Below are 27,905 nucleotides of genomic sequence, written 5' to 3' on the forward strand. Positions count from 1 at the left end.
AGAATACTGCAGTGGGTTGCCATTTCCTTCTCTGGTGGATCTTGAAGACACAGGGATTGAACCCAGGTCTCCTGCACTGCAGGCAGATTCTTTACTATCTGAGCCACCAGAGAAGGCTTGAAGTCACTCTTACTAGCTAGTTAAAGGCCTCTTGATGGGGCCAAATTTTGGTCTTATGTAAAAATTTAGGGGCATTTTATTAAAATTATCAAAGTATATCTTTAAAATGCTGAAGGCACAAATTAATTGGATATCATCTAATTGCCTAAGGGGGAAAAAAATTGGCCTTAGTTGTGGATTTTTTGGAGGCTTGGAAAGAAGCCTTTTTTCCCTCCACAATGTATTATGAAAATTTTCAAACATACAGAAAACTTGAAGGACTGCACATGAATACCTGTTTTACCTACCATCTGGATTCTTTAATTAACATTTTGATGTATTTGTTTAATCATGTATCTGTTGAAAAATTTTGATGATGTGTTTAAGCCTTTCTTTGTGGAAGAAGCATTGATGGGTAGAACCTACTGGATGGTTAGTTACTTTTGTGTGGTGTAGGATTTAATGGTTCTCTGATGTGGCAGTTTGCTTTTGAAGTTGATTTATCTTGTGATTCCTATTATCACTGGCTGAGAGTTCAATCATTTATTTTCAAATGAATGGCAACTAGATTATGTTACATAGACAAAAGAAAAGCAAGGGAAATTGTTCATAGAAAGGGTTTGTATCATCAGGACCCTTAAATACTACCAACCTGCCTTGCCCAGCTGATATAATTAATATCACATGAGTAACTACCATTTGTTGAATGACTAGAGCTTTATCTCATTTGAGGTCTTACAGCAACTCTGTTAGCTGAGGGTATTATTAGTCCCATTTGGGTTAAGAAATTGAGGTTAAATAAGATTGAGATTGAATTATTTACCTAATGTCTCATCTGTTAAATGGCACAATTGGTATTTAAACCGAAGTCTCTCTTAAGTCCAAAACCCACACTTTGAACCGGAAGTCAGTAGTGCTGTAAGTTCCCTTTATTGCAGAATTTATATTTTACATTCATTTATGTCTTCAGAATTGATCAGACTGGGCCACACCTAATATGAGCCTGGTATAGCAGCATTCTTGTAGAAAGGGGGTATCATAAATATTTTTAGAGTATGAAGGCCTCTTAATTCTTGAGGATGGAGGACTCTTTTTGAAATCCGACATCCTGGGGTTTTTACTGACCCATTTCATTCTCTGAAGAAGTTACCAGCTTGTATTAACTTGTTGAATGTATAGTATTCCTTCTGTAAAGAACCAGATAAGCATTACCAAGTGTGTTTAGACTATGACACTGGTAATTCTTTCCTGTTTCTGTCTGTTAGTTTTTTTTTTAAGAGGGATTTGCGATGATAGCCAATTTGAAGTGTGGTCTTACTGTTAAAGAAGTGAAACCCAAGCAAATTTCTTTGCTTGATGGCTGCTCTTAGAGTAAGCCTCGCCTAAGTCTCTCTGCCGATTTTCAGGATTTATTTCTGTGAGGGACCCGTAGGAGCAGTGTATTCTAACTTGAAAACTGAATGAGTGGAGGTGTGTGTTGAAAGCAGTAGTTCTTAACCTTTCTGAGATTACATACTCCTTTTTGAAGCAGATGAAAGCTGTTAGCCCTCTTCCCTAAAAAAAAAAAAAAAAGCATATATGTAGACAAATACAATTTTACATACAATTTCTGTAGCGGTTCACTAATTTTCCTCCGCTGCCGCCACAAGCCTATCAACAGAGTATCCCAGATTAGGAATCATTTAAAGGGGAAGAATTAGGGAGCTGAAAAATAAGAGTGGAGCATTGCTCCTTAACTTTTTTCACAAGAGCTCATCTCATAAAGCTGATTATATTCACATAAAAATCACATTTTTAGTATATAAGGTGTTTTCTTCAGTCTCTGAAGTGCTAGTTTTTCACTTTTTTTTTTTTTTTAACTTAAGGATATTTGTAAGTTAAGCTGATTCCTAGGGATAGATCAAATTTTCATGTTGATTTTTTAACTTTTACTTTTTCAATTTTGTTTTTTCTACCATCAAAACATTTTCCCAGAACTGCTAATTAGATCAAAGAGTTAGATGAAATCCTTTACCAGTCCCCAACTTTAGTTGTCCATTTCTTCTTTAACCAAAATCTCTTCATAACACATAGCTACATAGTACTTCTTCCTTAATACACCTTCTAATGTGAGTGTTCAGGCACTGATCTTAGCAAGTTACATGTTACATTACATGTAATGTTATGTTACATTAATCTTCATAGTGATCTGTTAGGGACTTACTGTCTCCATTTTATAGATGTGGAAAACAATGGTAAGAAAGATTAAATGACTTGATTAATATCAATTCTGGCAGGGCCAGGATTTAAGCCCATGTAGATCTTGCTCCAAAGCCCGTTTTCTATTTTATCATCCTGCTTTATGGTCAAAGAACTGACCGGTGCTTCTGGTCACTGGTCTGAACTTTAAAAGCGGAAATTTCCATCAGTGGAGAGGGCTGATTTTCTCCTATAGCTAGCCAGTTGTAAAATTGCTATACTTAATGTGTGTTTGTGTATGTGTGTAAGTTAGGTTTTAGGTTGTGAAATGTCAAGAGTGCTGAATTTACTGGCTAGATTGTTAGACCTGAAATAAGGAAGGAGGCTTGGCTGGATGAACTCCTGCCTGTTCTGTTTAGATAAATGGATAGCATCATTTTCAAGAAGGAAAAACCCTAATGGTTTGGAAGAGGACTGAAAAAGTTTAAAGGGTAAATAAGCTTTTGTCAAATTGACTAAAGGCCAGGTGTGTATTTCCTCACCCTCTTGGGATAGCCATGGAGGGAACCTCCAGGTCAGCTAGCTGCCTGGTGGTTTTTGCTGAGATAGCAGGCTGGGTCAGCATTCTGGGAAGGTAGCTCAATTTGCTGAGTGAGTTTTGTGAGACTCAGCATCTTTCTTGACAAAATTATTGTTATTCCAAACCTTGTACTTTTCCTAGTTTTAGCCTTTATATACACAGTGGAACAGGAAGGAGAATGCGTAGGTTGATTTACTATGTAACCTTAACTGTACATTTTTTAGTTTGAACTGATTACACAAGGCTTTAAGTGAGACAGCACAGAACAGGAAAAGTAGATAGACTCCTAAAAGAGACTAATTGAAGTGATTGGGAGAGAACAAAGGATGTTGGGTTAGATAATAAAATTTTAGAGATGTTATCTCCTTACTTTTCTTAAAACTGAGTGATAGAAGAAACTAGTGTGTATGAAGATATGATCATTTAATTCCCAAGGTAATGAAACTTGATATAAGGGAAAATGAAGTTGACTGACTTGAATATATGGGGAGAAATCAGATACCAATGCCAGATAACTATCTTAAGTCAGTCACACTTTTTGAGTCTTTACAAATTAAGGAAGCGCGTTTTGTAAAATTTTTCTTTTAATGAAATTACCAGTTCCAGGAGGTTTAAAAAAGACACAGAACAGTTCAGATGGCAGGATTGTTAAAAGTCACTTTATTGTGTTGTATACATGCTTAGTTAGGATGAGGAAATTAGACTCTTCAGCTTTAAAAGCTTTGTTTCCTCTTCAGCCTCACCTTCCTTCCCTTGTGTTTTCCTAAGGCTGTGGGTGGAGTTCTAGTATAGAGGAAGAGTAGGTCTTCTCACCTGTTACCATTTTTTCCCCCTGCCTTAAGTTCACACACGCTTTTTCACATTATGATTTGTAAAAACATAAACAGCTTTTGTGGAACCAAACTGATCCTTTTTCTTTTCTGGTTCACACTTCGTGACACTGGAGTGGGGGCAGGAGGGTGGAGCTATAAGGTGTTTGGACCCTTCTGGTTTATGGGATTGTCTTTCTCCCTTTTTCCCCTTAGGAACGGCGTGAATGTTGAGGGGGCGACACACAAGCAGGTGGTGGACCTGATCCGAGCAGGCGAGAAGGAATTGATCTTGACAGTGTTATCGGTGCCTCCTCATGAGGCAGATAACCTAGATCCCAGTGACGACTCGTTGGGACAGTCATTTTATGATTACACAGAAAAGCAAGCAGTGCCCATATCGGTCCCCACATACAAACATGTGGAGCAGAATGGTGAGAAATTTGTGGTGAGTGTCAGCCCAACTCGATCCTCAAACACTTAGCTTTTGTTTCTCCCAATCTTATAATTTATGATATATATTAGCGCACTGGGATAAATGACTGCAACCTAGGTCAGTTTGCCTACCAGGAATGTGGGTTTACACATAAGTAAAAGACACTGACCCTGATTTATTGCAGGGGTCAACTGCGGTAATGAAGAGGAGTCCTATTTCTGCTTAAGTATTTCTAGACGGTTTTAAGTTTCTGTTCGGGCCTATTGTGATCATGTGTACGTTTGTTTTGCTTGTTCCCTCATTGGTCATCATATCTCCTCCTGTCTCACTCTGTAGAGCCATAGAGCAAGATTAATTTTAAAATGGGGTATCTTCTAAAGCATTTGGATAATACACTTTGTCCATGTTAGAACCTCCGAGTGCCCTATACCCCTTTCATGTCTTGTTCTTTTTCATTTTCTTTGGAGATATCTGTGTGAATGGTTAATTCAGGTTTTCACCAAGGTCCTCATTATATTCTGAATGCAATGCACATGGGCTACTTTATACATTTCCAATTTCTGCTGTTGTAGATACGCAGGAAAGCCCATCTTGAATTTGGATGATATGTGCCAGCCCCTTAAATGCCTTTGTTTGTTCTTCAAAACCTAATTGCAGTGATCGCCCAATCTGCTTAATTTTTCCCTTGGTTGCAGTATTCTTTATTTACCTTTGATTAGTCTGGGAGTAATGGTACAATGAGAAATTCACTAATCTTTGTGAAAAATACAGTATGTTCTGTTAGGTATTGGCAAACAGACTACATGTATTTAAAGCTCTTTAAAGTTGCAGTCTCTGAAACAGATTTGTCCTTTGTATAGGAATGAGCTACTAGAATTTTATGTAGATTTTATGTCAGTCTGGTGTATGTATTCTCAGAGCCATACACACAAAATTTAGAGTTTTGTTTTATAGAGGTGCTATACCTTTTGTCTTTAACCATTTTAAAAATTGAAGTATAGTTAATTTACAATGTTGTGTTAATTTCAGGTGTGATTCAATGATACATATACATATATATCAGGTTGGCCAAAAGTTCATTCTGGTTTTTCTGTGACATTTTATGGAAAAACTCAAATGAACTTTTTGACCAACCCTCTATCTATTCTTTGTCAGATTCTTTTCCATTATAGGTTATTAAAAGATAACTGAATCTGGTTCCCTGTGCTATATAGTAGGTCCTTGTTTATTGTATATACATTAGTGTATATATGTTAATCCCAAACTGCTGGTTTATCTCTGTCCCACCCCCACCCTGTGCCATCGCACTATCCCCTTTGGTAACCATTAAGTTTTCTGTGTCTGTGAGCCTGTTTCTGTTTGTAAATAAATTCATTTCTATCATTTTTTCAAATTTCCACATATAAGTGGTATCATATATTTGTCTTTTTCTGTCTGACTTACTTCGTTTAGTATGATAATCTGTCGGTCCATCCATGCGTGTTGCGTGCTAAATTGGTTCAGTCGTGTCTGACTCTTTGTGATTCTATGGACTGTAGCCTGCCAGGCTCCTCTGTCCATGGGATTTCCCAGGCAAGGACACTGGAGTGGGTTGCCCTGCCCTCCTCCAGGGGATCTTCCTGACCCCAGGATTGAACCTCCTTCTCTTCTGTCTCCTGCATTGACAGGCAGGGTTTTTACCACTAGCATTATTTCACTCTTTTCATGGCTGAATAATATTCCATTCTGTAAATGTTCTATGTCTTTTTTATCCATTCATCAGTGGATATTTAGGTTGCTTCTGTGTCTTGGCCGTTGTGAATAGTGCTGCTGTGAACATTGATATGCATGTATCTCTTCAAATTAGAGTTTTCTCCAGATATATGCCCAGGTGTGAGATTGCTGAGTCCTATAATAACTCTATTTTTCATTTTTTAAGAAACCTCCATACTGTTTTCCATAGTGGCTGCACCAATTTACATTCCCACCAATGGTGTAGGAAGGTTTCTTTTTCTCTACACCCTCTCCAGCATTTATTATTTCATTGTTAGTGTATAGAAATGCAACAGATTTCTGTGTGTTAATTTTGTATCCAGAAACTTTACCTAATTCATTGATGAGCTCTAGTAGTTGTTTGGTAGCATCTTTAGGGTTTTCTGTGTATAGCATCATGTCATCTGCAAACTGTGACAGTTCTATTAAGTTGATGAAACAGTAATTGCAGTTATGCATTGTTGAACTTTACTGCTTGAGATTGGAATACATTCTTAAAGAAATGTGGTCATGTTGTCCATCATGTTAATGTGCATTTCTTGCTGTGTGTTTTTTTTCTGATGACTTATTATTAGCTGTGTATTTTATATTTATTTCAGACTATAGAAATGATGTTAGACAAAAAGCAAATTCAAGCGGTTTTCTTATTTGAGTTCAAAATGGGTCATAAAGCAGCAGAGACAACTTGTAACATCAACAACACATTTGGCCCAGAAACTGCTAATAAACTTTCAGTGCAGTGTTGCTTCAACAAGTTTTCACAGGGGACGAGAGCCTTGAAGATGAGGAGCGTATTGGCTGGCCACTGGAAGTCGACAGTGACCAGCTGAAAGTAACAGCAGAGCTGATCCTCTTACAGCTACATGAGAAGTTGCTGAAGAACTCAACATAGTTAGCCAGCATTTGAAGCAAATTGAAAAGGTGAAGAAGTTCAATAAATGGGTACCTCATGGGCTGACTGAAAATCAAAACACTCATTTTTAAGTATCGGCTTCTCTTATTCTACGCAGCAACAGTGAACCATTTCTCAATCGAATTGTGACTTGAGATGAAAAATGGATTTTCTATGACTGTAGGTGACAACCAGCTCTGTAGTTGGATTGCGAAGAGGCTCCAAAGTGCTTCCCAAAGCCAGACTTGCACCAAAAAAGGATCATGGTCACTGTTTGGTGGTCTGCTGCCTGTCTGATCCACTGCAACTTTCTGAATCCCAGTGAAACCATTACATCTGTAAAGTCTGCTCAACAGATCAATGAGATGCACCGACAACTGCAGTGCCAACAGCTGGTGTTGGTCAAAAGATAGGGCCCAGTTCTCCTCCATGACAGTGCCTGACTGCCCATTGCACAACCAACACTTCAGAAGTTGAGCGAGTTGGGCTAGGGAGTTTTGCCTCATCCACCGTGTTCACCTGACCTCTCGACAACCGACTGCTGCTCCTTCAAGCATCTCAACAACTGTTTTGCAGAAAATGCTTCCGCAACCAGCAGGACGCAGAAAATGCTTTTCGAGAGTTTGTTGAACTGGGAGGAATGGATTTTTACATTACAGGAATAAACAAACATTTCTTATTGGCAAAAATGTGTTGATTGTAATGGTTTTTGTTTTGATTAATAAAGATATGTTTGAGCCTAGTTATAATGCTTTAAAATTCACAGTTCGAAACCTCAGTTATGTTTGCACCAACCTAATACTTCCTAATATGCTAGCAAAGTAAGGCTCAAAATTCTCCAAGCCAGGCTTCAACAGTATGTGAACCATGGACTTCCAGGTGTTCAAGCTGGATTTAGAGAAGGCAGAGGAACCAGAGATCAAATTGTCAACATCCATTGGATCATCAAAAAAACAATAGAGTTCCAGAAAAACATCTATTTCTGCTTTATTGACTACACCAAAGCCTTTTACTGTGTGGATCACAACAAACTGTGGAAAATTCTTCAAGAGATGGGGATAGCAGACCTCCTTACCTGCTGCCTGAGAAATCTGTATGCAGGTCAAGAAGCAACAGTTAGAACTGGACATAGAACAATAGACTGGTTCCAAATCGGGAAAGGAGTATATCAAAGCTGTATATTGTCACCCTGCTTATTTAACTTACATGCAGAGTACATCTTGCGAAATGCTGAGCTGGATGAAGCACAAGCTGGAGTCAGGATTGCTGGGAGAAATATCAATAACCTCAGATACGCAGATGACACCACCCTTATGGCAGAAAACAAAGAAGAACTAAAGAGCCTCTTGATAAAAATGAAAGAGGAGAGTGAAAAAGTTGGCTTAAAACTCACCATTCAGAAAACTAAGATCATGGCATCCAGTCCCATCACTTTATGGCAAATAGATGGGGAAATAGTGGAAACAGTGACAGACTTTAATTTTGGGGGCTCCAAAATCACTGCAGATGGTGATTGCAGCCATGAAATTAAAAGATGCTTGCTCCTTGGAAGAAAAGCTATGACCAACCTAGACAGCCTATTAAAAAGCAGAGATATTACTTTACCAACAAAGGTCTGTCTAGTCAAAGCTATGGTTTTTCCAGTAGTTGTGTATGGATGTGAGAGTTGGACTATAAAGAAAGCTGAGTGCTGAAGAATTGATACTTTTGAACTGTGGTGTTGGAGTAGACTCTTGAGATTCCCTTGGACTGCAAGGAAATCAAACCAGTCAATCATAAAGAAAGTTAGTCCTGTATATTCATTGGAAGGACTGATGCTGAAGCTGAAACTCCAGTCCTTTGGCCACCTGATGTGAAGAACTGATTCATTGGAAAAGACCCTGATGCTGGGAAAGATTGAAGGCAGGAGGAGAAGGGGGCGACAGAGGATGAGATGGTTAGATGGCATCACTGACTCGATGGACATGAGTTTGAAAAAGCTCCAGGAGTTGGTGATGGACAGGGAAGTCTGGCGTGCTGCAGTCTGTGGGGTCGCTAAGAGTCAGAAATGACTGAGTGAGTGAACTGAATACTTCTTCTCCAGTTTGGATTCCTTTTATTTCTTTTTTGTCTCTGATTTGCTTTTGGCTAGGGCTTCTAAAACTGTTGAATAAAAGTGACAAGAGTAGGTATCCTTGTCTTATTCCTGATCTTATGGGAAATGCTTTCTTTCAGCCTTTCACTGTTGAGTATGATGTTAGCTGTGGATTTGTGATACATGGCTTTTATTATATAGAAGTATGTTCTGTCTGTGCCCACTTTCTGAAGAGTTTTATCACAAACGGGTGTTGAATTTTATCAGAAGCTTTTTCTGTGGTTTTTATTATTCAGTTTGTTGATGTGGTGTATCACATTGATTGATTTGTGAGTATTGAAAAATCCTTGCATCCCTGGACTGAATCCCACTTGGTCATGGCTTTTGATCCTTTCCATGTATTGTTGGAGTCGGTTTGCTAGTATTGTGTTGAGGATTTTTATATCTGCCTGTAATTTTGTGTGTGTGTGGTTTCTTCTTTTGGTTTTGATATCAGGGTGATGATGGCCTCATAGAGTGAGTTCAGATGTGTTCCTTCCCCTGCAATTTTTTAGAATGGTTTCAGAAGGATAGCTGTTAACTCCTCTCTAAATGTTTGGTAGAATTCACTGTCTAAGCCATCTGGTCTTGGACTTTTGTTTGTTGGGAGTTTTTAAATTCCTAATTTAATTTCATTACTAGTAATTGGTCTGTTCATATTTTTTATTTCTTCCCTGTTCAGTTTTGGGAGATTATACTAGTCTAAGAATTTGTCCATTTCTTCTAGGTTGTCCATTTTTTGGGCACATAGTTGCTCGTAGTAGTCTCTTGGGATCCTTTGTAGAGGCATTTTCAATTGTAAGGCACTTAAGAAGTAGAAATCAAGGTCAGGTTCTAAAAATGGATCACAGTGGATGCTGGCACCTTTGGGGAATTGCCTAAGACTTTGAGAACCTCTGTAGACTTAGAAAAGGAATGAAACTACTAATTGTTCTTTATAAAAAATAAACTTCATTAAGTATAATATATTTGCATTAACATTCATCACTGTTAAATGTCCAGTTTCGTGAGTTTTAATTAATGTACATAGTTTTATAATCACCACAGTCAATATAGAACATTTTCATTGTCCCAGAAAGTTGCCTCACACCCCTTTGCAGTCATCTTCACTCCCTCCCACTGCTTTTATCAACCACTGATCACCTTTCTGTCACTGTATTTTGTCTTTTCTTGAATGTAAACTAAATGAATAAGCAGAGTGACAATACACAGCCTTGACGTACTCCTTTTCCTATTTGGAACCAGTCTGTTGTTCCATGTCCACTTCTAACTGTTGCTTCCTGACCTGTATACAGGTTTCTCAAGAGGCAGGTCAGGTGGTCTGGCATTCCCATCTCTTTCAGAATTTTCCACAGTTTATTATGATCCACACAGTCAAAGGCTTTGACATAGTCAATAAGGCAGAAATAGATGTTTTTCTGGAACTCTCTTGCTTGCTTTTTCGATGATCCAGCGGATGTTGGCAATTTGATCTCTGGTTCCTCTGCTTTTTCTAAAACCAGCTTGAACATCTGGAAGTTCACGGTTCACGTATTGTTGAAGCCTGGCTTGGAGAATTTTGAGCATTGCTTTACTACGCGTGAGATGAGTGCAATTGTGTGGTAGTTTGAGCGTTCTTTGGCATTGCCTTTCTTTGGGATTGAGATGAAAACTGACCTTTTCCAGTCCTGTGGCCACTGCTGAGTTTTCCAAATTTGCTGGCTTATTGAGTGCAGCACTTTCACAGCATCATCTTTCAGGATTTGAAATAGCTCAACTAGAATTCCATCGCCTCCATTAGCTTTGTTCTTAGTGATGCTTCCTAAGGCCCACCTGACTTCACATTCCAGGATGTCTGGCTCTAGGTGAGTGTGAGTGATCACACCTTCCAGATTATCTGGGTTGTGAAGATCTCTTTTGTACTGTTCTTCTGTGTATTCTTGCCACCTCTTCTTAATATCTTCTGCTTCTGTTAGGTCCATACCATTTCTGTCCTTTATCGAGCCCATCTTTGCATGAAATGTTCCCTTGGTATCCCTTATTTTCTTGAAGAGATCGCTAGTCTTTCCCATTCTATTGTTTCCTCTATTTCTTTGCATTGATCCCCGAGAAAGGCTTTCTTATCTCTCCTTGCTATTCCTTGGAACTCTGCATTCAGATGCTTATATCTTTCCTTTTCTCCTTTGCTGTTCACCTCTCTTCTTTTCACAGCTGTTTGTAAGGCCTCCTCAGACAGCCATTTTGCTGTTTTGCTTTTCTTTTTCTTGGGGATGATCTTACTCCCTGTCTCCTGTACAATGTCATGAACCTCTGTCCATAGTTCATCAGGCTCTTTGTCTATCAGATCTAGTCTGTTAAATCTTTTTCTCACTTCCACTGTATAGTCATAAGGAATTTGATTTAGGTCATACCTGAATGGCCTAGTGGTTTTCCCCACTTTCTTCAATTTAAGTCTGAATTTGGCAATAAGGAGTTCATGATCTGAGCCACAGTCAGCTCCTGGTCTTGTTTTGGTTGACTGTATAGAGCTTCTCCATCTTTGGCTGCAAAGGGTATAATCAGTCTGATTTCAGTGTTGACCATCTGGTGATGTCCATGTGTAGAGTCTTATCCTGTGTTATTGGAAGAGGGTGTTGGCTATGATCAGTGCGTTCTCTTGGCAGAACTCTGTTAGCCTTTGCCCTGCTTCATTCTGTACCCCAAGGCCAGATTTGCCTGTTACTCCAGGTATTTCTTGACTTCCTACTTTTGCATTCCAGTTCCCTATAATGAAAAAGACATCTTTTTTGGGTGTTAGTTCTAGCAGGTCTTGTAGGTCTTCATAGAACCATTCAACTTCAGCTTCTTCAGCGTTACTGGTCGGGGCATAGACTTGGATTACCGTGATATGCAGAGTACATCATGAGAAACACTGGGCTGGAGGAAGCACAGGCTGGAATCAAGATTGCCGGGAGAAATATCAATAACCTCAGATATGCAGATGACACCACCCTTATGGCAGAAAGTGAAGAACTAAAGAGCCTTTTGATGAAAGTGAAAGAGTTGCCTTAAAGCTCAGCATTCAGAAAACTGAGATCATGGCATCTGGGTCCATCACTTCATGGCAAATAGATGGGGAAACTGTGGAAATAGTGGCTGACTATATTTTTCTGGGCTCCAAAATCACTGCAGATTGCAGCCATGAAATTAAAAGACGCTTATTCCTTGGAAGGAAAGTTATGACTGACTAGAGAGCATATTAAAAAGCAGAGACATTACTTTGCCAACAAAGTTCTGTCTATTCAAGGCTGTGGTTTTTCCAGTAGTCATGTATGGATGTGAGAGTTGGACTATAAATAAAGCTGAGTGCAGAATTGATGCTTTTGAACTGTGGTGTTGGAGTAGACTCTTGAGAGTCCCTTGGACTGCAAGGAGATCCAACCGTTTAAAGGAGATTAATCCTGGGTGTTCATTGGAGGGACTAATGTTGAAGCTGAAACTCCAGTACTTTGGCCACCTGATGCAAAGAGCTGACTCAATTGCAAAAACCTGATGCTGGGAAAGATTGAGGGCAGGAGGAGAAGGGGACAACAGAGGATGAGATGGTTGGATGGCATCACCGACACAGTGGATGTAGGTTTGGGTGGACTCTGGGAGTTGGTGAAGGCCAGGAAGGCCTGGCGTCCTGCGGTTCATGGGTCGCAAAGAGTCGGACACGACTGAGCTACTAAACTGAACCGAACTGAAAATAAATGAAACCATACAGTATATAGTCTTTCATGTGTAGGTTTGTTCGCTTAGTGTAGTTCTTCTAAGACTGATGCATGTAGGTTGCATAGACCAATACATTATTGCATTTAATTACTGATAGTATTCCATTGGATGAATTTGTTACAATTTATTTATCCATCCACTTGTTGTTGCCCATTTGTGTTGTTTCCAGTTTGGGCTATTATTACTGAAGCTGCCGTGAAATAACATTAATGTACAGGTTTTATGTAGATTTATGTTTTCATTTCCCTTGAAATGAAAGCTATATATATATAGCTATATATATATATAGCTAGAAATGGAATTGCAGGGTCAAATGCTAAGTGTAAGTAACCTTATAAACTGTTTTTCAAAGAGGCTGTACTATTTTTTTTTCCTCATCTGTAGTGGAGTGTTCCAGTTGCTCCATAACCTCTTGAACACTTCACATTTTCAGTTTTTAAATTCTCGTCATTCTGAGTACAATGGTAGCTTAGTCTGATTTTTATTTGCATTTGCCTAATGACTCATGGTGAGTGTATTTTCATGTGCTTACTGGCTTTTCTTATATGTTCATTGTTGACGTAGCTGTTCCACTCATGTCCATTTAAAAAATTGGGCTGTTTGTCTTGTTATTTTGTGTAAGAGTTCTTTATATATTTTGTATATGTCTTCTATCAGAAGCCTTGTAAAATATTTCTCTCAGTCTGTGGCTTGCCTTTTTATTTTATTTTTACCTGCCTTTGAAAAAAAAAAAAAGCTATAAAGTCTGATGAAGTCTAGTTTGTCAATTTCTTTCTATTACGGATATTCCTTTTTTGTGTTCTAAGAAATCTGCCTGCTCCAAGGATGCAAATCTTTTATGTTTTCTTAAGAAAGTTTTATAGTTTTGCCTTTCTGTTTTTGCAATTACTTTATTTTGAGGTTTGAGTCACATATCACAAATTCACCCATTTAAAGTATACAGTTCAGTGGTTCTTGGTATGCTTAGCATTGTGCAGCTATCACCACAATTTCAGAACATTTTCATCCTCTCAGAAAGAAACTTGGTACCCTTTCGCTGTCACTCTTCAAACCTCCTATCCCGGCTAGTGCTAGACATCTGCTTTCTATCTCTGTAGATTTGCCCATTCTGGATGTTTCATATAAATGAAGCCATGTGTGTTTTCAAGGTTTATCCATGTTGTAGCATGTATCAACCAAATGGCATTCCACTTTATGAATGTACCACATTTAACTTATCTGTTGTTCAGTTGATGGACATTTGGGTTTTTTCTAACACTTTGCTTCTTATGTATAATGCTGGATTGAGCATGTGTATACAAGTTTTTGTGTGGATACCTGTTTTCATTTCTCTTGGAAAGAAATACTCAGGAGTAAAATTGCTGGATTATATGATAACTTTTATGATGAACTTTTTGAGGAAATGCCAAATTGTTTTCCAAAGTGGGTGGATCCTGGTTTTCTTGTTTGTTGTTTTTTTCTGTCTGCGCCATGCTTGACACGCAGGATCTTAGTTCCCTGACCAGGGATCAAACCCACTTAGAAGTGTGGAGTTTTAACCACTGGACTGCCAGAGAAATCCCAGTTTTATTCTTATGTTTAGGTCTGTGATCCATTTTGAGTTGACTGTTTTATATGTATGATCTAGGGGTCAAGGTTATTTCCCCCTCCATCCCCATGTGGACATCTTGTTTCAACAGTTGTGTTGAAAAGGCCATTCTTTCCCCATTGAAATGTCTTGACATTATTGTTGAAAATCAGTTGAACATATATGTGTGTTTTTATTTTTGTATTCATTGAGTATATGTCTGAACATTTTAATATTTATGTCATTTTGAGTTTGTCCTCTGTTTAGTGTTTTTGTTTTCCTTGAGAATGGCTCATAACTTCTGAGTTCTTTGTATAGTGAGTAATTTTGGACTGTATCCTGGGTATTATGAATGTTACAATTGTGTAGGCTCTGGATTCTGTGATATTCCTCTGAGGAATGTTGATGTCTTTATTTTACCTGACAGTTAACTGAGTAAGCTGTCAGCTTCTGTGAGTTGTACAAGTCTCATTACAGTTCTTTAAGCTTTTGCTGTGCTGCTTTTGAGTCTATCTTGTGTGTATATCATTTAGGGAGGAATCAGCCTGAGGAGTATGTGATGTTTGTTCACAGAGTTAAGGCATCTCTTTCTCTGATTCTCTCTCCTTTGTAAATCTCCACTCATTTTGGTGGCATCTGTGATTGCCCAGAACCTGTCTCTCTTTCCTCCAGCCAGAAAGAGGTCTATTGGAGTTTTAGTTGCTTAAGTTATGCTACTTTGTGACTGATGTCCACTATGAAAGCAAAACTCCCCAAAGTGGGAAACTCCCCAACTCTTTGTCAGTTGCTTCATGTTTTGACTCCAGTCAACAATTTTAGAGTACTATTCAGAATCCTCAAGTAACTGGGTTTTGTATTTTTTTCCAGAGTTTGTGGTTGTTCAGTGTGAGGGTTGGTCTATAGTGAGTTTACCTGAAGCATAATCTTCAGCTCTACCCATTTTTAGTGTGTAATGAAGCCATTATGTCGTTTTGATGAATTGATCCCTTAAACATTCTCTCTTGTAATGTTCTTTGTTCTGAAGTCTTCTCTAATGTTAACATATAGCCACTAATAGTCACTTCAGCCTTCTTTTGATTATTGCTTTCATTGGATATCTTTTCCATCCTTTTTAACCTATTGGTATAATTATATTTGAAATTAGTTTACTGGAGATAGCATATAATTGTGTCTTGCTTTTTTATGTAGTCTGGCAATCTTGGTCTTTTATTTACAGTGTGTAGTCTGCTTCCTTAGTGTAATTATTGATATAGTTAAAATTAAATCTGCCATCTTATTTTTTGTTACCTGTATCTCATCTGCTCTTTAGTCCTCCTTTTTTGCTCTTTTCAATTAATAGAATATTTTTAATGATACCATGTTATCTCTATATAATTTGTCTAATTTTGTTAGTGGCTGTTTTAGGTTTACAGTATGCATCTTTATAAATAGTATCTTTAATACATTATTGCTTCTCAGTGTAAGAATTTACTAATGGTATATTTCATTTCTACCTTTTCTCCTTTGTGCTGTTGTTACACATTTGTCTTCTATATGTATGATAAATTTTATGAGATTTTGTTGTTGTCTTTGCTTTAAGTAATTAAAGAGATTGAAAATGAGAAGAGTTTCTTTATATTTAAGCACATATTTCCACTTCTGTGTTTTTCATTCCTTTGTGTAATTGTAGTTTCAGTTTCCATCTGGTATCATATTCCTTCTGCCTGAAGAAATTCCATTAATATTCTTGTAGCGTAGATCTGCTGGCAGTGATGTCTCTTAGCTTTTGTTGATCTGAAGAAGTCTTTATTTCACCCTTATGTTTGAAAGGCGTAAAATTCAGGGATGAGGATTTTTTTCTTTCAGTACATTAGAAATGTCATGCCAAAGGAACAGCTCTCAGTTTCACCAGTCTTTTCTATTCTGTTGTTATTTAGTCTCTGTTTCATTTATTTCTGCTCTGATCTTTATGGTCTCTTTCCTTCTACTAACTAGGTTTTGTTTGTGTGTTTTTCTAGTAACTTTAGGTGTAGGTTTACTTGTTTATTGGAGATTTTTCTTGTTTTCCTAAAGTAGACTTATATTGTTATAAATATCTCTTAGAACTGCTTTTGTTGTTTGCATAGGTTTTGGATCATTGTGTTTTCATTTGTCTCCATGTATTTTTAAATTTCCTCTTTGATTTCTTCACCCATTGTTTGTTGAGTAGCATATTGTTTAGCCTCCATGTGTTTGTGGTTTTTGCAATTTTTTTCTTGTAATTAATTTCTAGTCTCATAGCACTGTGGTCAGAAAAGATGTTTGATATGATTTCAATCTTAAATTTCATGAGACTTGTTTTGTAGTCTAGTATGTGATCTGTTCTGAAGACTTCTGTGTACACTTGAAAAGAATGAATAATTTGCTTCTTTGGGGTGGGATATTATACCTGCTAGCAAAGTACTGCTCAGAATCCTTCAAGTTAGGCTTCAACAGTATGTGAACCAAGAACTTCCAGATGTACAAGCTGGATTTGGAAAAGGCAGAGGAACCAGAGATCAAATTGCCGACATCTATTGAATCATAGGAAAAGCTAGAGAATTCCAGAAAAAGCAACTATTTCTGCTTCATTAACTATGCGAAAGCCTTTGACTGTGTAGATCACAACAAACTGGAAAATTCTTAAAGAGATGGGAATACCAGACCACCTGACCTGCCTTCTGAGAAACCTGTATGCAGGTCAAGAGGCAGCAGTTAAAACTGGACATGAAACAACGGACTGGTTCAAAATTGGGAATGGAATACGATAAGGCTGTATATTGTCACACTGCTTATTCAACCTATATGCAGAGTACATCATGTGAAATGCCAGGCTGGATGAAGCACAAGTTGGAATCAAGATTGTGGGAAGAAATATCAGGTATGCAGATGACACCACCTTTATGGCCGAAAGCAAAGAAGAACTAAAGAGCCTCTTGATGAGAGTGCAAAGTTGTCTTAAAACTCAACATTCAAAATATGAAGGTCATGGCATCTAGTCCCATCACTCCATGGCAGATAGATGGGGAAATAGTGACAGACTTTATTTTCTTGAGCTCCAGAATCTCTGTGAATGGTGACTGCAGTCATGAAATTAAAGGACACTTGTTCCTTGGAAGAAAGGGAATGATAAACCTAGACAGGATATTAAAAAGCAGACACATTATTTTGCCTACAAAGGTCCATATAGTTAAAGCTATGGTTTTTCCAGTAGTCATGTATGGATGTGAGAACTGGACAATAAAATAAGCTGAGTGCTGAAGAACTGATGCTTTAAAACTGTGGTGCTGGAAAGGACTCTTGAGAGTCCCCTGGACTGCAAGAAGATCAAACTAGTCAATCCTAAAGGAAATCAGTCCTGAATATTCATTGGAAGGACTGATGCTGAAGCTGAAGCTCCAGTCCTTTGGCCACCTGATGGGAAAAGCTGACTCATTGGAAAAGACCCTGATGCCAGGAAAGACTGAAGGCAGGAGGAGAAGGGGGTAACAGAGGATGAGATGGTTGGATGGCATCACCAACTTAATGGATATGAGTTTGAGCAAACTCCAGTAGATGGTGAAGGACAGGGAAGACTGGCGTGCCATCCATCTGGTCTGATGTGTCATTTAAGGCTAGTGTTAATTATTGATTTTCTTCTTTTTTTTTGGCCATAGCACTTGGCATGTGGAGTTTCCCCCCCAGGGATTGAACCCACAACCCCTGCATTGGCAGTGCAGAGTCTTAACCACTGGAATATTGGGACTATCCCTCATTGTTGATTTTCTGTTTGGATTATCTCTCCATTGATGTAGGTGTGGTGTTAAAGTCCTGTACTATCATTGTGTTACTGCTAACTTGTCCCCTTTATATTTATTAATATTTGCTTTATGTATTTAGGTGCTCCTGTGTTGGGTGCATGGGCTTCCCTGGTGGCTCAGATGGTAAAGCATCTGCCTGCAATGCAGGAGACCTGGGTTTGATCCCTGGGTTGGGAAGATCCCCTGGAGAAGGGAATGGCAACCCACTCCAGTATTCTCGCTTGGAGAATTCCATGGACAGAGGGGCCTGGCGGGCTATAGTCCATGAGGTGTCAAAGAGTCGGACATGACTGAGCGACTAACACAGCAGCAACAGCATGTTGGGTACATACATATTTACAGTTGTTATATCTTACTGGATTGATCCATTGATTGTTATGTAATTTTCTTCTTTATCTCTTATTACAGACCTTGTTTTAAAGTGTATTTGGTTTGATATAACTATTGTTACCCTGGCTTTCTTTACATTTCATTCATACGGCATACCTTTTTCCATTCCCTCCTTTTCTGCCTGTGTGTCTTTAGATATGAAGTGAATTTCTCTTAGGCAACATATATATGGTTCTTGTTTGTATATCCATTCAGCAGCTCTGTGTCTTTTGATTGGAGTACCTAGTCAATTTATATTTAAAGCAATTGGATAGATTTGTACTTAGTGCCCTTTTAATTGTTTTGGGGTTGTTTCTATGACCCTTTTTTGTTCTTTTCTTTGTCTTTTGCCTTTTACGGTGGCTTTAGCATTATGTTTGGATTCCTTTGTCTTCTTTGTATGTATATCTTGTGTAGACATTTGGTTTGTGATTACCATGAAGTTTATATATAGCAGTCTGCCACTCTATATGATTGTTTTAAGTTTCTGACCCCTTAATTTTGAATGCATTTTAACAATCCTGTTTTTACTCTTCACCATGTTTATTGTTTTTAACATCATATTTTACATCCTTTTTTGATGTGTATATCTCTTAACTGCTTATTGTGATATTGATGATTTTGATACTTTTGTCTTTTAACCTCCCTACTAGCTTTATAATTGACTGATCAACTAAGTACCTTTACTGTATGTTTGTCTTTAACAATGAGATATTCCCTTTGCTAATTTCTTATTTGTAGTTGTGGCCTTTTTTGCATAGAGAAGTCCCTTTAGCGTTTCTTGTAAAGTTGGTTTCATAGGGCTAAACGCTTTTAGCTTTTGCTTGTCTGTAAACCTTTTTTGATTTTCTCCCTCAAATCTGAAGAATACCTTTCCAGGTAGAGTGTTCTGGGCTGTGGGTGTTTTCCTTTCATCACTGTAGTATATTGTGTCACTCCCTACTGGTCTGCGGTTTCTGCTGAAAAGTCGACTGATAGCCTGATGGGAGTTAGTTCCCTTGTGCATAACTAGTTGCTTTTCCTTCATTGCTTTTAATATTCTCTCTTTATCTTTAATTTTTGCTGTTTTAATGACCGCGTGCCTTGGTGTGGTCCTCTTTGGATTGGTCTGTTTGGGACTCACTGTGCTTCCCAGATCTGGATGTCTGGTTTCTTTCCTAAGTTAGGAAATTTTTTAGTTACTACATCTTCAAATATGCTCTCAGCACCTTTTATTTCTTTTCTCCTTCTGGGACCCCTGTTAAATGAATGTTATATGCTTGATGTTGTCCTAAAGGTCTCATTTAAAAAAAATTATTTTTCCTTTTTTCTGTTCAGTTTGAGTTATTTTCTTTACTCTGTCTTCCAGTTTTCTGATTCGTTCCTCTGTATCATCTAATCTCTTATTGAATCCTTTTAGTGTATTTTTTATTTTAGTTACTGTATTTTTCATCTGTTTGGGTCTACTTTATATTTTCTAACTCTGTTAGAAAAAGTCTAACTTCTCACTGTGTTCATCTAGTCTTCTCCAAAGTTCTTTGAACATTTTTATGATCATTACCTTGAAATCTTTGTTGTATAAATTGCTTATCTCCATTTCACTTAGTTCTTTTTCTGGGGTTTTGTCTTGTTCCTTTGTTTGGAACATATTCCTCTGTAGCCTAATTTTGCCTAATTCTGTGTTTTTATTCCTATGTATTTGGTAGGTTGGAATGTTTCCTTATCATGGAAAAGTGGCCTTAAGTAGGAAATGCCTATGGGCCAGCAGCATACTTGCTTCTGATCTCCACACCTTTATGCTTTAGGGGTGCCATCTATATGGGCTGCATGAGCCCTTCTGTTGTGGCAGGCTGACTACTGTGAGGCACATTGGCAGGCATGGCTGGCTTCTGACTGGGTTGGTTGCCAAGCCTTGCCTAATGCAGAAGCTGTTAGCCACTGGTGGGTGGGGCCATGTCCTGGGAGGGTTCTGGGTCAGATATCAGACTGCTGGTAAGTGCGGCCAGTTCCTGACTCAGCTGGCTGAGGGGTCTGGAGTTTTCCACAGTTGATGTTGGCCCACTGGTGGGTGAGCCTTGATCCCTGGGCAGCTGGCCAATAAATACATATGGAGAGACGATGATCAACATCATTAATAATCTTGGAACTGTAAATTAGGACCAGAGCAAGAAATCTTTTCATACCCATTCCATTTGCAAAAATTAAGAGGATCTTTTTATATTATTACTGAAAAGGAGTGTAAGGAGTATAAATTTATGTAACTGCTTTAGCTTATAAGTTGGCATTGTCTCCTTAGGTTGAATATTCACATACCTTATAATTCTGAAGTTCCTCACATAGAGTGTATCCAGGAGAATCTCTTATATTAATGTATGTACTACAGGCGGCACATGCACAAATGTTCACAGTAGCGTTGTTCATAATAGCTAAAACCAAGAAATATTAAAACCCAGAAACAACCTAAATGTATGTCAACAGAACAGACTTTTTTAAAAATGCAAAACAACAAAGTGCTATGTACAGTGGAATAAACCACAAAGATATATAGCATTGTGGATGAGACTATGTGAGAAAATGAGTGCCAAAAGTCTTATTCTGCATGATAGACTTTTTATAAAACTGAAATACCCTTTGAAAATTAAAATGAGGACTTCCTTGACGGTCCAGTGGTTAAGAATCTGCCTGCCAATGCAGAGGACACAGGTTCGATCCCTAGTCTGGGAAGATTCCATGTACCCTGAGGCAGCTAAACCCATGCACCACAACTGCTGAGCCCGCATGTCACAACTGCTGAAACCCGTGTGCTCTAGAGCCTGTGCTGTGCAACAAGAGAAGCTGCTGCAGTGAGAAACCCACGCATCACAACTAGAGAAAGGCTGCACACAAAAGACCCAGGGCAGCCAAAAAAATTAACATAAAAAATAAAAATGTAAAGATTACATGTAAACGTAGTTTGTGCTTTTGTGAGAATTTATCAGTTACCACCTCCTGGCATTCATTCCACAGAATTAAGTCATGAGGATAAAGTAAAATGGTATGGCATGGATTTTCAACATTTACATATAGAGAAATTTAGAAATTATTTCAAAGCTGAATTTTGAAACTTTTATTTGCAGAATCCAGAGAGACAAAATCAGATCACTGATCAGATAAGTTTTACACTTTCCCCACTCATAATTCATTCCTTTCCCCTCATTGGGGTCGAACTCAGCAAAGAGTATCTCAAGAGGGCAATAACTTGGTACCCTTGGAAGCTGGCTTTGCAATCTGAACATTCCAACTTTTGAAGTTTTGTAGGATATGGTCAGTTGGAGAAGACAGTGATCAGTGATCGTTAAATTCAACATGTTCTCGCAAGCTAGACAAACTGTCTAATTCCATATATGAGCCAGCCAGTCTGGGGTTTACATTAAGATGGAAAGATCCTAGAAGTACTACCTGCCTGCCTATATCTTTAGTCCCTATTTTATGATAATCTCCTTCATGTCTGGCAAATATATTTTTTGACTGACCATTCTCATTTGTAATGAGACTGTGGTCATTTCTCATGGACCATGGACCTTCACAAGTTGATTCACCAGGGAATCCGTCATTTTCTTTGCAAACGAGTGTGTCCAAATCAGCGAAATGAATACTAATGGATCATAGGTTAATTTTAAGGACAAATGAAAAACAAAGCATCACTGTTGTAATATCTTTTTGTATGCTTTTCATTTGCTAAGCACTGCTAATTTAAAAATGGTTTAGCTCTTGTGGAAGCCATTCCTACCTGCATGAATGTATTACTGAACTGTCAGGCATCCTATTTATAGTTCTGTTCCCTTTGACTTTACGTTTAAGTGGGAAGAGGTGGGTGGTGAGAGGCTATTTGATGTTACTGTTCTCACCTTATGAGAAACTGAAATTTTAGGGTTGAAATTGTCACAAAGGCCTCTTAAATTTTAAGGTTCTTTCTACCCTGAGAAATGTTTTGTTAGACTTGAGATCACTCAAGTGATCATCATTGGGGAAATGTAGTCATAGTCTTTAGAAGGCAGTGATGGAAATACTTGGTATTACATGTGATTCATTACAATCAGTTACAAATTTGCATGATAATTATAAGAAGAAAACTCATTGGTCAGGATCGTATTCATTCCCTGGACACTGATAGTAGTTAGAGGCTTTGCTTAGGGGAGGATCATAGGAGGAGAGCTGTGAGAGAGGAGTTTTGAATGACTAATTATTGTTACATTTAATTTATACTTCTTAAATCATAGAAGCATGGAAAAGATTCTTCTTGAGACTGAAGGAAATGCTTTGGTGTTTACATTCTCAGTGACAAAGTCTTTGTTTATTTATTAAATTGAAGTATAGTTGATTTAGAGTAATTGTGTTAACTGTATCTGTACAACAAAGTGATTCAGTTATATATATATTCTTTTAAAAGAATATATATACTTTTTTGTATACATTCATACATATATATACACACTTTCTTTTTTATATTCTTTTCCATTATGGTTTATCATAGGATATTGAACATAGTTCTCTATGCTGTACAGTAGGACCTTGGTGTTCATCCATTCTGTATATAAAAGCTTACGTCTGGTAACCCCAGCCTGCTACTCCCATCCCTCCCCCAACCCCTTCTCTCTTGGCAACCACCAGTCTGTTCTGTGTTCAGTGACTAAGTCTTGATTACCTGAGTAGATGACCTGTTTTGTGCACATTTAAATTTGTGAGTGATTTTTGCTAATCCAGTAAGTGTGATTTGAGGCTAATTTTCCCATCTCTGTGTAATTTGATATGTTCTGAGACTACAAAGTTACTTGATGTTTTTGGATCATGTATCCCACCACTTTCCTTTATGAGGACACATATCTAAGAATTGCACATATATACATTCGTTTCTCTATCAAATATTTACTGAGTGCCTACCATGTGCCAGGCCCTAATCTGTCTACTTTTTTATGAGGATTATTAACTGTTTATTATTATGAGGAGGTCCTTAGAGTATTCTTCAGCTTTTTGTTAACTCTGTTTTAATGTTGGAAAGGAGAAGAAAAAAACCAGGGACATCTGATTTTAAAAAGGAGCTTTGGCAAAAATGATCTTTTTGGTGGCAAAAATGATCTTTTTGGTAGCAAAAATACCAGTATTGCTTACATCATTTTTTAGACCTTTTCTTTGGAAATGTGGTTCACACACAAATGTCAGTCACTTTGCCTTATGATCAATTCTAGCTTTTTACATCTCTCTCCAAATTTGCTTGCTTGTTCATTCACATTGGCTTTGAATGATTTTTAATTTTCTGAAAATAAAAATGGATAATTGGCTCCAAAGATATTTAAAACAGTGTGCTGGAGTTTAATTGTAATAGCAAAAATAAGATCATGGGCCCCTTGAAGGCAGCATCTGTCTTTTTTACATACAATTTCTGGCACGTTTATTAAAAGTAAATTTTGTTTTATGGTGACCTTGAACATAAATTCTCTGTTAAGTGTATAGAGAAATATACCTGCTGCTGCTGCTAAGTCACATCAGTCATGTCCAACTCTGCAACCCCATAGATGGCAGCCTACCAGGCTCCCCTGTCCCTGGGATTCTCCAGGCAAGAACACTGGAGTGGGTTGCCATTTCCTTCTCCAGTGCATGAAAGTGAAAAGTGAAAGTGAAGTCACTCAGTTGTGTCCGACTCTTCGTGACCCCATGGACTGCAGTCTACCAGTCTCCTTCGTCCATGGGATTTTGCAGGCGAGAGTACTGGAGTGGGGTGACATTGCCTTCTCTGACCTAACCAGTGTCAATCTGAGCCTGACTCTAGGTGATTCTGTGATTTAATATGTAGTAAGTAGGCTTTTTTTTTGTTCTTCCCCCTCACCAGGTCTACAATGTTTACATGGCAGGGAGGCAGCTGTGTTCTAAGCGGTACCGGGAGTTTGCCATCTTACACCAGAACCTGAAGAGAGAGTTTGCCAACTTTACATTTCCCCGACTTCCAGGGAAGTGGCCATTCTCTTTATCAGAACAGCAATTAGATGCCCGACGTCGGGGGCTGGAAGAATATCTAGAAAAAGGTAAGCCAGCCTATTAAACTCTATTATCTTGAGTAAACATCGGGTTGAGATAGTATGTTGTGGCTCCTAAGCTGCATAGCTAAGTTTCTAGAAACTCAATAGTGAAAGTCACATTTCTGGCTATAGATGTTGATTGATCTGAGTGTTAAAGCCCAACACTGAACTGTTCAGTACAGCAGTTAATAGCCTATGTTATTGACTCACTGAACACTTAACAACAATAGAAAAATGCATAGTTATTTTTTTATGCATTAAGGACCTTTATTTATAGGGTTATATTATTTGCCAGCAAACAACATACGCACTCAACACGCTAAATTTATTTGGAAGCTAGGTATTTAAGACATTTTAATGAAAGTGATTCTTAGTTTACTGACATAGCCTACTTGAAAATTCCTTATTCCTTTTGCACAGGTTTGTTGAGTTGTAAGTGAGCTAAAGTCCCCTTGTTCTTAGCAGGTTATAGGTAGAAATATTAAAACTAACTTGTTATTAGTATCTCAGAACTTGCAAACAAGACATTAGGAATCTTTGGATGTGGAAACTGAAACATTCATTTGTCTAGAAGGGCAGGGAGAAATGACAAAGATCTCCTAAATATGATGGTTCAGTTTGTGGCTCAGAGAAGAGACCTTGCTTTGATATAGAGTTATATAATTTGCTAGGCATGCAAATTTTTTCTTTAAAATATTCATTTAATAGAATAATGGTCTTATGTGGTATTTAGTAATTCTGTGTCCTTGTAGAAGAACTAATTGACCTAGTTGAATTTTTAAAAACTTTGGTGGAGAGCTTTCCCTGAAGAAAAACCATTTCCTCCATAGAAGGTAGTTAAACTTTATCTATTTTTAACTTCTCTAACGTGGAATGGCCTCTAAACACAGCCCTTGGGAAATGAAAAAGAGTACAGGTTTTCTTTTTAATAAAATGAAGTAAAATCAGCAGTGTAATTTATTTTCCCCATGAGAATGTTAGGAAATTGACTCTCTTAGATGATTACCTACCTACCTGCCTGTTTTCCTTTCCTTCCTTTTCCCTTCCTCTCTCTCTCTTTTTTTCAGTTGTAGTTGTTTTGAAGTTAAACTTAGTGAGATGAGAAGAGGTACTCAGCTTAATACTTGATTACCCCTGTTTTCCCAAAGTGGCTTTAAATGTTAATGATTCTCTTACTGACCTTCTCCTATGCCAAATAGATATTTTCTTTGTATTTTAATTGTGTGTTTGATACATTCCTAATTGTCTGTGCTTTTGCTCTATTCTCTGGCTTATTAACATAAGCCAGCAAAGTTGGATTTACTGAACTTTTATTTCTCTTTTATGAGTGACTTCCTCTGTGTATGTTTAATGTTTTTAGCAAGCTGTGTCTTTGTACATCCTATTATTCCTCAGTTCTACTTCATGTATAAATGTTTGTTGTGCCTTAAAATACTATGTGTCATGGATGGCATACTACTTCAGCATTGCCTGCTACTGATGATTTATATTTAAATCTTGATATGTTCTTGACTATATATTCTTAATTTTAGGGCCTCATGCCAGATTCTCTCTTTGTTTTCTATAGTGTGCTCAATACGAGTCATTGGCGAAAGTGACATCATGCAGGAATTTCTGTCAGAATCAGATGAGGTAGGTAAATACCCACTACAGTGATTATTTCCCTCTTGGCTTCTTGTGGGGAAAATTGAAATTATTGATTCTGGGTTGAATTGCCGTAAATTCTCCAAATGACTAATTTTTCAACTTCCTTTTTTAACGTGTTCTGCTTATCCTTCAGGTCCTAGTGCTAGGTCCACCTTCTCTTTGACCCCTTCCCTGATGCTCAAGTCATTAATTTTCTATTCCACCAAGAACTTCTGCAGTCAGTACCACTTAATTATCACTTTGTTGCTATCTCATTCTCTAATTTTTTATACATATAGTCAGGTTATCACTTTACAATTTTACTTTACTAGAGTATGAGCTACATGTAGGTAAGAGCTAAATCTTAATTATTTTCTTTTCAGCTTTTTGACATATAATTGTCAGATAGGAATTGTATATATTTAGGTGTGTGATTTGATGTTTTGATATCTGTGTAAATTGTGAAATGATCACCATAGTCAAGTTAACATGTTTATCACCTCATTACTATTTCCTCCCTTCTTTCTTGTTGTTTTCTTCCTTCCATCCTTCCATCTTCCCTTCCTTCCTTTCTTCACTTCTGATCTGCCCCTTAGCAAATTTCAGTATTGCCCCTTAACAAAATAGTATTGTTAACTGTGATCACCATGCTGTACATTCGATCTTCAGAACAAGAGCTAAATCTTGATCATCTCTATATTCCCAGTGCCTTAGCACAATGTTAAACATAGTGTAGGTGCTTAATAAATAGTGACTGAATAGACAAATGACTGTGCAATGCTATTGTACTAGTATGTTATTCACTGATTATTTTATATGTATATATTTTATTTTCCCAACTGGGTTGAAAGTTCTTGCAGACAAGGGCTTATAACAAAGTAATGCTTAGGATGATTTTAGGCAATTTTACTTTTTTAAAAGTGGATTTGTTCCTAAATAGTTGTTTCTCTGTAGTAAAAATTACAAGGTCACAGTTTGTTAGAGGAATTTGTAAATTTATCAAAAGCAGTAAGAGAAAAGGGCTTCTTTTGAATTAAGAAGGATAAGAATTGTTTACTCTTTGTTTGAAGAAAATTATACATGTACCAGACTAATGCAGATTCCTGAGTTTCATCAGTTTTTCCTTTCAGAGATGTGGTGATTATTTCAGAGTCTGGAAAGGAACTTAGAATTCCACTTGAGCCAGTCTGATATTGTTGTTCAGTTGCTAAGTTGTGTCCAACTCTTTGTGACCCCATGGACTATAGCCCCCCAGGCTCCACTATCCATGGGATTTCCCAAGCAAGAATACTGGAGTGGGTTGCCATTTCCTCCTCCAGGGAATCTTCCCAACCCAGGATCAAACCTGTGTCTTCTGCATTGGCAGGTGGATTCTTCACCACTGAGCAGCTACCAGGGAAGCCCATGCCGGACCATTTAAAACCAGAGAATAGTTGTTGAAACTTCTGCTTTCAGTTGTTTTCTTTTCTCATTTGTGAGTTCTGAATGTTTGACAGTAAGCCAAAATCTCATCTGTGTTTGACCTAGAGTGCTTCACACAAGTTTTCTGTTTTGGATGTGAACACACTGGGTTTAATGTGTTTCTTTCCTTCCTGTTTCTCTTAAAGCTTAACTTTTGCTACAGCCGAAAGTCAGCTTAATGACTGACATATAAAATGTAAATGTATTGATTTATAAGGTGTCTTTTTTCCCCTTTTCACTGAAACTAATTTTCTTTCTGTCACAAGTTTAGGAGTTGTTTAGCATGTTGCAAGGAGAGTGAAGATATACTGGGACATATTTTTTTTTTTAATTCTTCAAATAATTTTATTTATTTATTTACTTTATTTTACTTTACAATACTGTATTGGTTTTGCCATACATCAACATGAATCCGCCACAGGTGTACACGTGTTCCCAATCCTGAACCCCCCTCTTGCCTCC

General features: G+C 37.8%; 1 protein-coding gene across 3 annotated transcripts in view; it reads left to right on the top strand.

Annotated features, from left to right (window-relative positions):
• The window catches only part of SNX27 (sorting nexin 27), an 85,239-nt gene that overhangs the window by 23,948 nt on the left and 33,386 nt on the right, over positions 1-27,905 (top strand). For all 3 annotated transcript variants that reach the window (XM_069542320.1, XM_069542326.1, XM_069542310.1), the window contains exons 2-4: positions 3,883-4,114; positions 24,170-24,362; positions 25,924-25,988. In XM_069542320.1, coding sequence (XP_069398421.1) covers positions 3,883-4,114; positions 24,170-24,362; positions 25,924-25,988 — 490 coding nt within the window. The remainder of the gene's footprint in view (positions 1-3,882; positions 4,115-24,169; positions 24,363-25,923; positions 25,989-27,905) is intronic.

Source organism: Ovis canadensis, chromosome 1, assembly GCF_042477335.2.
Source record: "Ovis canadensis isolate MfBH-ARS-UI-01 breed Bighorn chromosome 1, ARS-UI_OviCan_v2, whole genome shotgun sequence".
NCBI lineage: Eukaryota > Metazoa > Chordata > Mammalia > Artiodactyla > Bovidae > Ovis > Ovis canadensis.